The 13,105-nt window shown below is 40.1% G+C and overlaps 2 protein-coding genes across 2 annotated transcripts in view; one reads left to right on the forward strand and one right to left on the reverse strand.

The window, feature by feature from the left end:
• The window catches only part of LOC121954219 (formin-2), a 53,988-nt gene extending 49,562 nt beyond the window's left edge, over positions 1–4,426 (forward strand). The window contains 3 exon segments of the mRNA XM_042501563.1: positions 1,169–1,318; positions 3,178–3,259; positions 3,473–4,426. Coding sequence (XP_042357497.1) covers positions 1,169–1,318; positions 3,178–3,259; positions 3,473–3,499 — 259 coding nt within the window. The 3' untranslated portion in view covers positions 3,500–4,426.
• A 133-nt stretch (positions 4,427–4,559) lies between these two features.
• Positions 4,560–12,691, reverse strand: grem2a (gremlin 2, DAN family BMP antagonist a). Its single transcript, XM_042502462.1, has 2 exons — positions 12,323–12,691; positions 4,560–5,977 (listed from the first exon to the last, which is right to left on the reverse strand). The coding sequence occupies exon 2, from the start codon at positions 5,974–5,976 to the stop codon at positions 5,398–5,400; it is 579 nt and encodes a 192-aa protein (XP_042358396.1). The 5' UTR covers position 5,977; positions 12,323–12,691; the 3' UTR covers positions 4,560–5,397.
• Between the last annotated feature and the right edge of the window lie 414 nt (positions 12,692–13,105).

The following is a 13,105-nucleotide window of genomic DNA, read 5'->3' on the forward strand; positions in this document are numbered from 1 at the left end:
TATACCTCCAGAGGGGGCAAAAGAGAGCTCAGGCTGTATACAACTACCGGATGCGTAGGATGTAAAAAACAGACATTGCGACACCACCAGTACTTTTCGCATGTCTGCTATGGTTCTACACTGCCCCTGCTATTTATATACATACTGCGTCTTTTGTGTGTTGCATTAATTTTTGAGGATGCACACAGCTGACGCACCATACCGACGCAGGGGGTGCAAGGCAGCAAGTTCATCTCAGGCCTTACATTTGGCAGTTCACTTCTGCTCCATTTGCATTTGATCTTTCTCAAGCATCTAAAAAAGTGATCACAGAATTTGATGGCACATGATAACGCAAGCCAATCCACTTTGAAGTGATACATAAGTTTGAAGTGATACATTTTCACTGTAGCAGAGAAATATAATCTGGTTGCTTTGTCAATATTTAGGAGTCCTGGTTCCTTCAGTTACATGGAAGGTGCAGGACCATCATGCCAGGCCCTCAGTAGACGGGAGGCCCCCTGTGCGGTGTCTGTGTTGTTTATCTAAGCGGAGCGAGAGTAGACAGCCGTGGCTCCAGGCTTCTGTTACTGCTGGCGAGGAATGTGTTCCTATAGCACACTCCAAACAAAGAGACCCCAACCTGTCCACTGTATTGATCCACTGCAAATGGCCACCACATTTAACACTCTAACACGTGTCATCCCCTGCCATATGCATGCTCTCCTCTCACTAATTGTGTCTTTGTCTCCCTGTTTGACGTTTGTTTTTAACTTCCCATCTTTCTTCACCCATGCTTACATATACTGTGGGTGTACACAAACTTTCATAGAGGCTTATTCACACCAAGGAGAGGAGTGACAAAGCTAAACACTGTATATAAGACGTATAAGAGTTTTATTTTAACTGGAAGTTAATCCGAATGCTGCTTTGGTGCCTGTAATTCTATTTTTTTTTTTTTTTTTTTTTTTTTGCTCTGTTCTTCTCTGAAATGCAGAGTCATCATTGGTTTGTGTTTTTTACGCTACTCTACTATTAAGTCTGTGAAAAAGCATATTTTTCCAAGATTAACATTTCATATTTTGCATATTTGCTCAGCACGGCCAAGTTTCACAACAATCGTAGGTTTCTGGAATTTTGTGTTGTAATAGTTTGGTCTTGAAGTAATGTTTTTGTTCTCTGTATTCAGCTTCTTGGAGTTGTCCGTGTCCTTCTCAGTTAAACCCAAGGCAGGAGAGAAAGAGGTCTCTCCCAACACTTTCTTCTCCATTTGGTACGAGTTTTCCTCTGATTTCAAAGACCAGTGGAAGAGGCAGAATAAGCTGATGTTACAGGAACGGTGAGAATATGATGACAAGTTTCCTCTTTCAGAATGTGACATTATACTTTCTCTCTGACTGGACACTTGTGTGGAAACAGGTGTCTGTTGCCCCTAAAATCATTCAGTTATTTTTTTCTGTGTCTTTGGGAAGGGTACACCACTCTCTGACCTTTTAAAATGTCATTTCAGATGCACTAATGTTCCTACATTTAGAGTTTTCCCCAAGCCAAAGTTCCCAAATCATTAATAACTTGCAGTACATCTCGTGTTCACTGAAGATCCTATCAGATTCATTCAAATTCAGGAAGGGAAAAGAATTTAAATGACCCAAATCTTTGTCCTCACCCCAGTAATGAAAAGAACACATGCAGCATCCAGTTAGCTTCCAGTGGTTTGATGAATATAAAGATAGTGTTGCATATGTCAACAAAAGCAAATTGGTCCATTATGCCAAATGAAGATTGAATTGTGATATATATTTGTAAGAGAAGCAAAAATGTCACTAGCTTTGCTTGTTCAGTAGGAAAGAATAAAAACACATTTGAAAGCATTAACTCTTGCCCTCTGCCAAAGGCAATCATCCCATATCTCTCTCCGCTGGGTTTTCAAGCCAACTGCCAGAATAAATGTTGGCATTTTACACTCATGCAAACCACAGATACATTACATTTGTGCAGTATTATAGTGGATATATTGAAATTTGATGTTTATTTGCGTTTCAACACACTGTGATTATTTTTAGGCATAAAAGCACTTCAAAATGGTTCGTTAACGTCAAGTTTTGGCATATTGATCTCAGTTGTGGTGGGATTATCCCGGCTGAAAATGCGGCAGTTTCTCCAACAAATGCTTAATATTGCACTATTTCCACTGGAAATGAATTTTTTTTTTGGCTAAAAAAACAACCACTTTTTGTACTAGTCCAGCAGAATATGTAGCATTGTCTGGGTAAAAATCAATTGCTTTTAATGTCACTGTTACGGGCAGAAACACAGTGATTTCATGTTTAATTTTTTTTTTTTTTAAAGCCTTTTTTGCGGCACTATCACAGCAGAAAATGCAGCGTTGTCTGGGTAAAAATCAACTGCCTTTCGTCACACTATCCTGGCAGGAAACACAGTGAGGTCTGTAAAAATCAACCCCTTTTGACAGCACTTTCTCCAACAGAAACACAGCAATAAAAACTTAAAAGCTGCTGGAAACGCAGTGATGACTGGCTATAAAACAACTGTTTTTGTTGTTTGTTGGTCTCCAATAGTGGTCTGTAGCTTAGCGAGCAATTCGCATAGGTTTCACTCTCTTAACCATCCCCTCCACCTCGTAATGACAAAGTCAGCTTATATACTATGTAGAAACATTGACATAATACGTAGAAAGCACACAAATGTAATGTATCTGTGGTTTGCAGAACCGTACAGTGACAACATTTTCTTCTGACAACTGGGTTTTCAGACTTGAATGGAACAATAGATATTAATCCTCACCTGTATGGACATGAAACATGCAGCACTGGATGACAAGGCCCCCATGTAATGACTAGAGGCAGGATTCATGTCTGTTGGTATAAATTGTTCTACTCATTCACCGCCAACATGCTGATCATTTGTCTTTCTGAAGCACAAATGAGTAGTGACACTGCTGGCTCTCTCCATGCAGCAGAAAACGAGAATGAGTCATTTCAATGTAGGAGTACTGGCCGTTTGACAAACCGAGATCATTGCATCCAAATACCTCATGACCATAGTCTGGATGACCCACACTGGAATTTTTTGTACTGCATCTGTCTTTTTTCTGGTAAAATAGTGTATTTAAGCAGTAGTTATTTGCGTTTGAGGTCTTCTTTGGATGACTGACGGTTATTACTGGTGTTATTTCAGGGTCAAAATGGCTGAAGAGTGCTTCAAACAGGCCAAGGAGAAGGCTTCCTACAATGTGAAACCCAAACATGCAACTGGAATAGTACGTCTTTACACTTCTTGTCACAGTTATTGTCTCATCTGTGCTTTTATTTGTTGATTTAGCTCCAGCAGTCCCAGCCCTCTTCTTTTTTTCTCCCCTTGGTGCAAATTGTGTCCTCCTTCCAAACACTTGTCAGGGTGTTGAAGAAACAACACTCAATGAGTGCCAGCACTGCCAGCTGTAAATAACTCAGGCCTGTTTCTTATTCCACAGAAAGCAAAGCTGGGTCAGAAGATCTGAAGCAGAGAATGGAAAATTATCATCACTCCAGCCTATTGCACAAGTACGGTTTGAACTATCTGATGTGACTCATCAGCCATTTTTACAACATTTGTTTGCTTCCGGTATTTGTTTTGAGATGATTTAGATCTGTTGTTTATTGTGAGGTGGTTCAAAGTGGATATTTTATTGTTTAAATGACACTCTAATCCACCCTTTCATAATGAAATATTGCTACCAAAAGACATTCGTAAGCTCAGATGAGTAAATGTGGTCGAGTCATTTGCCAGAAAATGCTCTGTGGAGTCTGAAATTTGTAGCAACACTAAATCCGAGCTTTCTCAGTACTTTATAAGCCATATGAAGCCTATTTTCTTTTTTAATGCAATTCCCAAGCCTAGTTTACTAGGAAGGCGGCAACACTTTATATCTCCTTTAATGTTTAAAAGCACAGAATTTTATAACATTTCTACACGGTAGGTATTGATCACCTGCCAGATAGAAGGTGCCTTATTGCACAGTGGAGAGGTCAAATGCAGAGCTAAAGTTTGAGACATATCATCTGTAATTAAGTGTTATATAGAAATCTGTTTTACAAAGTCAGAAACATGAGAAATGTACTTTTCTTAATAGTTTCATCAAGTTTGTGTCAGAATAGTGATAATTCTAGATGTGTTTTACATACAGCACCGTATCTGTTGTGGTTTAGTTGTCTTTTCATCCAAAAAGGCCCTGCATAGATGGATTATTGTTTTATGCAGCTGTATCATCAACATGTTTTGTTTTAAGCAAAATCCTATGAACTTAGTTTTGCCTTTCCTACTTTGTGTGAGTGTCTGAACTCCCAAAATGCAAATGGGGCAATAGGATCATATGGCGTGACATTCATGTGCAATACCAACCATGTGTTTTGATTGACCATGAAAAAATATATTTATTGAATAAAAAAATGACAGAAATTTGTAATTTAAAAAATCTGATGTTATCCGTTTATAATTTGTCTGCCCAGGACATTAAGTGGTACAGAACTACGTACACTCTTGTTTTATATGAAATAGATTTAATATATTTTTCACAGACTTTCTTACACACATACATAATATATATATATATACTGTATATACTGCATTGCACCTCCATTACACATGCTCCAGTATGTTTTTTCCTACTGGCTAGTATATTTGTGGCAAACGTATACAGCCAGGCTTGTGTCTGAGCAGGTGGATGCCACTGGTCATTTGTGTGTTGCTTGATGATGCTTGAAATTTTTTCCTTGACATCAGCGTGTGTGTCTTTTGAGACCTTATAGAAGTTAAGGAAAAGATGCAGGACATCAGACACAAGAGTTATAAAACACCAACATCTACAGGTTAAAACATTGCTGGCAAACTGTGTAATAATTACTGTGGATCCACCTGACGAAAAACATGTCATCATAGAAACTTTTTAAAGGGGTCAAAATATTTCTACGGTTTCTTTAAGATGCTGAGTTATCAGCTGTATTTATAATGCTCGGTAATTTTAAAACTCTGAGGCACTTTTTTGACTCCTTTTTCAAAAAGGAATCAAGTGACAAATGTACAAATAGCCAGGTGGATATAAACTTTTTGACAAAACAGAGGCTTGTTTAATGTTGTTGAAAATTGGCTGCTTCAGCATCAGTGTCTCTTGTGCAGCCACTTGAATCAGTCTCTTTTTCAACAGCATCAGCTTGCCAACATGGCTGCTAGTTTCTGATTAAATCATTGTTGAGCCTTTGTTTAATAATACCAGTTCCATGTTTCATGTCATTATATTGTGGGACAAGCCATTATTTGTACAACAGGAGGCAGGATACTTCAGCTTGAAGCCAGTCCTTGTTTGGCAAAGTATGTGAAGTTCTGCCTTTTTCTCTAATGTTTCATCTTTCAAGTCCCTGCTCACAGTTTCCCATGGCCACTCACATCCACAGACATGCAGCGACACTGTTTGACCCTCTGCACCTTACGGTGTCTGAAAGGCGGCTGAAGGTCGGGGCAGTCCAGCTGCACTGTGAGCTGTGTGATGCGGTGTGGCCTGCAGAAGGAGCAGGACTGGAACGGCTCCTGGGCCTTGTTGTGGCTTTTCCTTCCAGAGCCTGAGGCTTGGCCTCGATTCTGGCCCTGACCTGAGCTGGGGCCCATATGGCGGGGGATGTAGAAGGAGTTGCACTGGCCGTAGCAAAAACGGTTGACCACAGTGCGGCTGCGGCAGCCCTCTTCACTGATTGTCTGGCGGAGGGGTTGGGTCTTGCACCAGTCTCTGCGGAGGTAGCGGCGCTCTGTCACCACCAAGGCCTCCCTGCTGGAGGACAGCACCTCTGGTTTCTGCTGCAGTAGCCGGTGGTGACGCTCTGAGGACAGGTTTCCTTTGGTTTTGTATGGGGATGGGATGGATCCCTGGGGCCGGTGCTTTTTGGTCTCTGCTGTGATGCAGAGCACCCCAGCCAGGATGACTGGGATAGTTATTCTCCACAGCATTCTGCAAAAAGAGAGAGGCTCATTAGTAAGCATAACAAGATGGTTTCTGAAGAATTAACCCTTTGAAGCCTGAGCAAATTGGTTTGATTTATTTCAAAAACATGGGGAGAGAAACAAGAAAATCACCTAAAAAGTGTTGCAAATAATAATAATAAAAGAAAATCTGTTACATGATTTTAAATATAAAATTTAATAATACTTATAAATATAGTTTTCTGGATTTTTTTCCCTATTTTTTTAAGGTAATTTTCTAATAATCCTCTCCTCTTTCCATCAATTTTACTTATTTCTTGCAATTTGTATGTCTTGCCAAGTTGCTCATTGCATTTTCCTTCCATGTTTCAAAATCAAACCATTTTGCTCAGGTTTCAAAGGGTCAAATAGCTTGTGAAAGGTGCCTGAGCGCAGCACAAGAAAACTGATGTCGATCCAGGTTTCAAGAGATTCAACATTTGTTGTCACAAGAACAGAATCTTAAAATGACTGACACTGAGGCTGGTGTAAAACTTTATGGCAGTATGTAATGATACATGGCAGTCAGACAACTGCAATCTTGTCAATATGGCCAATCATGTTTGCAATGAATGTGCGTTCATGTTGAACCACCCTTGCAGTCTGGCCTAACAGGCATCGTTGAGGAAATGAATCCATCACCAGGGCCCCCATTTGTCAGCATCTCTGTGTCATTACTTCTATTTGCTTTCCTCTCGGCTACGCAACTCTTCCAAAAATAAACAAAACCCTGCCATCAAAGGATACACTTAAACACCCATAACGAGAAGGGGAAGTTGATTTTATTGGTCCCGTCGCCGGGTAAAATAATTAGGGCTTTGCTTACTTTAGTCATGAACTATGCCGCAGATATGTAAACAGGCATTAGAGAGGCCCATCTGCATGTTATTAGGGGAAGAGTTGGGGAACTCTGGAGTACCCTTTGGGAGTCCACTCTTTTACTCTTTGGTGATATACTTTGGAGCAAACTGAACTGAGAATGACCCATAGTGTCCATAATCACCGTAATGTAAAAAGAAAGACGGCGTGATGGAGAGAAATGATTTCTCCACCGTTCAGGATGGAGTATCTGCCTGTGTGCATGCTGTCAGTATTTGCGCCAGCACATTTTTGACCATCACTCAAGCATCTTTTCAGCAGATGTTGCTCTTGACAAGCGTTGCATGACATCAAGTCAGAAATTCTGACAGAGAACCAAACTGCCTCAAGGCCATTGGCTGCTCCTATTCACAGACTCTTCTTTGCTGTGCAAATTTGTATGTTCCCTTTTCTCCTTTTCTGGACCTGCAACTCACTCTGACATGGAACAAATTACTTTATCATAATCCACTTTGTCTTTTGCCTCCTTTTTTCTGCCCTTGACCCTGAGGTCATGGCAGCCATGTCCGAGCTGCATGAGCACTCAAGTCTGTATATCACCATCCCGGCGGCACTTAACGTAAGCTAGACAGCAGCTGTTTGTCCATCTCACAGAAGTGTAGTTTGAATTCAGATCAGACTTTTTCCATCGGATATCAAGAGTTATGTTTGAGTTACATAGAGATCGACTTGACTTTTTAATGTTTTGTCATGCAAATCTGATCTCTTGTTGTTTGTTTTCTTCATTAAGAGATCAAACGTGTAGAAATAAAGTTCTTGTGTGTACACTTTGCCAAAAAAAAAAAATCAGATGTTCTCTCTGCTTACAATCAAGTCTATTATTGTTGGGATGATTTTGGAGTTTTTGCCAATAACCAGTATGCCAATGTACAACAACTTATTTGTCAGATTACCAATATCAATATATCCACTGTTTTTCCTCACTTAATTTTAGTGATCAAGTCTATTCTGTAGTGGAGTTAACATCATATTATACATACTCTTATAGTGATGGCCCACCAGCAGATGCACACATTAAATACTAAGCTTTTCAATGTGTGTAATATTCACTCATTGTGCAAAATAAGGAGGGATGCATGATAATATCAGTACGTCACGTAAATATTAGAATAATAATATTACGTTAATGTTAAACATCGGAATCAGCCAAGATACTGATTTCTACAGATATTTATCATTATTGTTATCATTATTATTATTATTATTATTATTATTATTATTATTATTATTGACAAATTGAACATGTACAAAATATCAACCCTAAGTATTATTTTTTTCTTATTTTGCACAGTAAATGAATGTTACATGCACTTAAAAACATTGTATTTTATGTCTTCATTTGATGGTGGGCCATCACAATAAGATTATGCATAATATGATGTTAGTTCCACTACAGAGGAGACTTGATGATTCCTAAAATGAGGTGGGGAAAAAGTAGATATATCGATATTGGCTATTGTCCAAATTAGTTGTAATATCATGCATTCCTAAAAATAAGAAAAATACTTCAACTTAGGGTTGATGTTTTGAATTTGTTCAATTTGTCAATTTAAAAAAATGGTTTGTGATATCGGGAGAAATCAGCAATTTGGCCAATTCTAGTAATTCATCTTAGTGCCAATATCTTCCAACACCAATGATCCGTCAATATTATGGTGCATCCCTATACTATTTGCTATTTTCCATCTGAGAATGTCCAGAAGACAAATGCATTGAGGAATTTTCAATAAGAGCATCACAGCGAACTTTTATTTAACTTTTTTTGCCAAACACAACTCCTTAAATGTCTTGATCATGACGGAAACTGCATTTCAGATCAGCGCTTCTCCTGTAGGCAGACATTTTTGCATACAGCCAGCACACACGCCCACCCATCACAAGGTTAGAATAACTAAACCGAAGACTCCCGCTGGGTCCTTCCACCACCTACTGCATCGGGGAGTCATGACCACCACTCCATCTTCCAGTGATCTACCTTCCATGTATAACACAGTCTCATTTGTCTTGAGCTGCTCATTCTCCTTCCTGCTGACTGTGGATTTCAGTGCATGAACCCCCAGTCAAGGGAGCAGGCTATGCTTCTGTGTGCAGCCTCTTGTTCTCTGTTTCCCCTGTTCTCCCGCTGTCCACTGTTTAAAGAGGCACCCTTTGACTCCAGTGAGCTACAGTCTGCAAAGCCCCAGGGACTTTTGAGGGATGGCCAGACCGACTATGTACACAGGGCATGACGGATGGCCTATACAGCAAGCAGCAGCGCTCCATCTTCACTTCCAAAGTCTGCCTAAGTATGATAGTACTAAGCCATCCTCATTAATCTCTGTAGCAAGACAAATTGCGGTTTTGGGGTAGGGATTCAGGGGCTTCGAGGGGAGCCCCTGAGGTGGTTAGTGGTTGGAGATCAAAGGTCTGAAAAGATCGTGCTGTTTGGGACAGATGACCTACTGGAGAACAAAACCAACACGACTTGGCTCCATGCTTAGTATATGTCCTCCTCCCACAACTGTATATCTCTCCACAAGCTGTTTGTCTCTATATTTCTTTCCCTCCCCATCTGTCTCTCTCCGTCACTCTATCTGTCTGTCTCTGCCTGATGCACAGCAGTAATCATCACAGAGTCCCAGAGACGGAAGGAGACTGTGGTTTGGTGTGTTAATGCTGAGGCAGAACTGAACTGGACCTTTCTGTCTGCTAAACACTAATATTGTCGACAAACACAGCTTTATGTTTTACCAGAACCACAAATACTTGGGGGGACATGCTTCGCTGAACTGTGGCAGACCTTGGTTCCAAAATTCAGACCTCTAATGAAATTACAAATACCAGAAACAAATACCGGAGAGACTGCTGAGCTAGACACAAGCCTTTTTGAAAACAACTATTATCATCAGTGGGAACTTGTTATGTTTTGTTTTTCACAATGACATTATAATACCATGGTAATGTTCTCTGTGTGGATAACAATGGCTCTTTTTCCTCAAAGTGAAATGAAAAACAAAATCAGTCATGAAAATTTCCAGCCTGGACGCTTAAATATTTTAATATTTCAGATTTTCAGTGTTAAATAATTGAAAAAAGAAATCCTTTCAAGGCTTGAAAATGTGCACACACAGATGTACTTCCACTAAACCACGTGAAACATCTTCCCAGCATGTCTTCAAAGGCAGGTTAAAACAAACAAAACCTGATGCCTCAATTATTGGTGCGTCAGAAAGTCTCATACACAGACTGGTAAGTGCAGTTAATTACAGTAGAACTGCATTTAATTCACCGTGCAGCTCAAACCTCAATCACACAAGGGTAGCTGCACACACACACACACACACACACACATACGTGACCACACACATGTGCGCGTGCGCACACACACAGACTCAAACACACATACACAGGATATAAAGAGGGAAAGAGAGGTAAATGAAATGTTTTCACTTGGAGCCAATTACACAAAGAGGAACCATGTCATTATCTGCATTTGCGGATTCTATTTTCCCAAACTACGCTCGGCTGTTGGCTCATTAACAGTTGTGGGGGTAGGGGTGGGGTGGGGGGGTCCTTTCGGGGGCTTTTCTGTGAAAATGTGTCTAATGCCAACATTGCCAGGAGGCTGCTTTAGGCAGTTTGGGCAGCCATTTGTCACCACAATCCATCTTGATAATGACTAGCAGCCCATATATAATGCTTTCCAAGCTAAGTACTGGCAAGAATGTAAGGCAACTCCTTCGCCTCAGCAACATTAAGTGCTTTCGTGGAGGATGAGAGGCAATTAGAGATGCTATGAAAGTACAGGTTTTCTCATTTCAGATTAAGATGACACCACTTAGCTGCTGTGATTAACACCACCTTCCTTTTTGTACTTAAAGTGGTATTTGTTTGTTTAATCCCTTAACATGCAGGTTTTCCCTTTAGTTTCCCCTTTAAATTGCCCATATTTCACACTGCCTGACAGAATCGCATTCTGTATCAGCTTGTTCCACATTTTTTGGCGCTATAAATATGTTGACGAATGAAACATTGGAGCCAAATACTTTTTTATTACTTAACCATCCATCAAATAGAAATATTCAATGTTTAGCTGCTCAATGTGAGTTTGCAATGACTGAAGCACCAGCAGGCCTCTGTGTATTAAGAGGTTACAACTGGTTCTTTTATGCCTTATTTTGCTCACAAGAAAGGTGAATGTTGGTTTAAAAAGGTTTATTTTAAAAGAATAAAACACGCACAGCTGGCCAAAATGCAGCATTACTCTGCCATTTTAGTCTGCTTTCCTCTGATTTCTTAGTACCTGCTCCTCATGTGTAAAGAGTAAACTTTGCGTGTTAAGAATCTTCTTAAGGCTTCTATCAAACACCAGTTTTACTATCTTTAGAGGCTTACAATGAAGTGTTTTCTGTTGCTAAAGAAACTGTAATGTGTCTGCGTGCTAAATCCTCTTTGACAACAGAGCGGACTGTGCAAGGTGGTGCAGTCACCGGAGCCGTAAGAAGGATCAGAAGGCAAACTCCCTACCATTCACCGCACGCATACTGTAGCAACACACGCACATGTTCACACATCAACTTACACATGGCTTCACACATTAATTATACAAAAGTGAACACACACCTGTACACATGAAAAGAAAGAAAAAGAATAGATATTATTAAAGGTTCTCTCTGCACATTAACATCATTATCTCTCTGTTTTTCACTCTCTTTTTCTTTCTTTCATTCACTGCAAAAACTGGCTCTTAAGCTCGCTGAGATGCGCAGTACAACTCACTGTCATCACTCACTAATTCTCTCACTCACAACACTAATTCCCTGGAACCTGCAGCCACTAATTATAGTAATTTAGGAGACACTTTTATCCAGAACACCTTACAGCACTTTGAAGGCGTATATTTTTTACTATGGGTGGCCCCAGTGGGAATCAAGCACTCACTGCTGGCAGAAATACTAAATAGCTGTACAACTACTGCTGGTCGGATTACATGGTTCTGTGCTTAGTCATTCAGAGACTCCCTGAGTCACTCAGTCTCACTATATCAGTCAGTTTCTTTCTGCCCACTTGTTCGGAGTGCTCGTGTGGGACATGTCAAACCAGCACTTATCCACACTGTTTTTTCAGCAAATACAAATAATGTGTGGTATGTCACCGTTTCCTTGAATGTGATGCAAAGATTCTGCATCTGTGAGGCATATATTATTTTCAAACCCTATTATTTAAATAGAAAATTTACCAAGTGAAAATGGGCGATTTATACATCCATGTGTATCATCTTGCAACATAAACTTTCTTGAATGACATGCCATTACTTTGTAATCAGTGTACACTATTTGGCATAGTGTTTGACATTTTAAAATACCCTTAAAGAAGTTTTTAGCAACTGGTGAAAGTGCTGAAACAGCTCTGTGACTCTTAAAATAAGTGTTAAATAGGTGTGAAAGCAGTGAAGCATAAATTGTGGTTAATGTACCTCTCACCACAGGGCGCAGCGGGACAGTAACGTGTCGAGGATGCAGTTAAGGGAGGTTGTCCACCTTCAGTGGTCCTTGCGTCCGCTTCCAGGTTTCCATGGTAACGTAATCTGTAGTATCCTCAGGCTTGTTCTTGCTCCTCTTTTCCTTCCACACAAAAGTTACAAAGTCTTGGTCACGATCAGTTTTCCATCGCCCTAGAAAAGTCTCTTACTTTCTCTCTCTCTCAGTTTAACTTTATTTTTTGTCTTTTTGTTTGCTGTTTTATGAGAAAGGATCTTAGTCACAGTAAGCCCATATCTTAGTGCCGTGGAGACTGTCTGTAGTCTGCCTTTGAGAGTGTTTGACTCACTGTAAAGCCTGCCTTAGTTTGAATCCCCACCACCCCCTTCCCTCCTCAAGACTGGGAGGGTTTATCCTGTTGGTCATTGTGTGATTCAAACTGAGCTTCAATTCTTTAATATAAGCCTGTCTCTCCCTTTGTCTCTCTCTGACTATCACTGTATATACTTTACATCTTTTTTTGTAATGCCAACCCATCCATGACATATCAAAGCTATCAAAATGACAGCTTTCCTTTTTTTCTTTTTCCCATTCTAAGTTTTCTTCCCCTGTGTTTGACATTTACATTTTCAGGAGGTGGATGACATTTTGTCACCATGGACAATAAAGGTCAAAATTGCAAAGGAACAATGATCTCCTTCAAAGACCCCTAAATTATCCTCTCTCTCTCTCATTGGCACTGTGACCACATCACATTACAACCCATAATCCCCAATCCA

The sequence above is a fragment of the Plectropomus leopardus genome, chromosome 15, assembly GCF_008729295.1.
Source record: "Plectropomus leopardus isolate mb chromosome 15, YSFRI_Pleo_2.0, whole genome shotgun sequence".
NCBI classification, from domain to species: domain Eukaryota; kingdom Metazoa; phylum Chordata; class Actinopteri; order Perciformes; family Serranidae; genus Plectropomus; species Plectropomus leopardus.

Excerpts from the sequence above, each read along its gene's own strand:
- grem2a (XM_042502462.1), bottom strand. The coding sequence starts at position 5,976 with ATGCTGTGGAGAATAACTATCCCAGTCATCCTGGCTGGGGTGCTCTGC.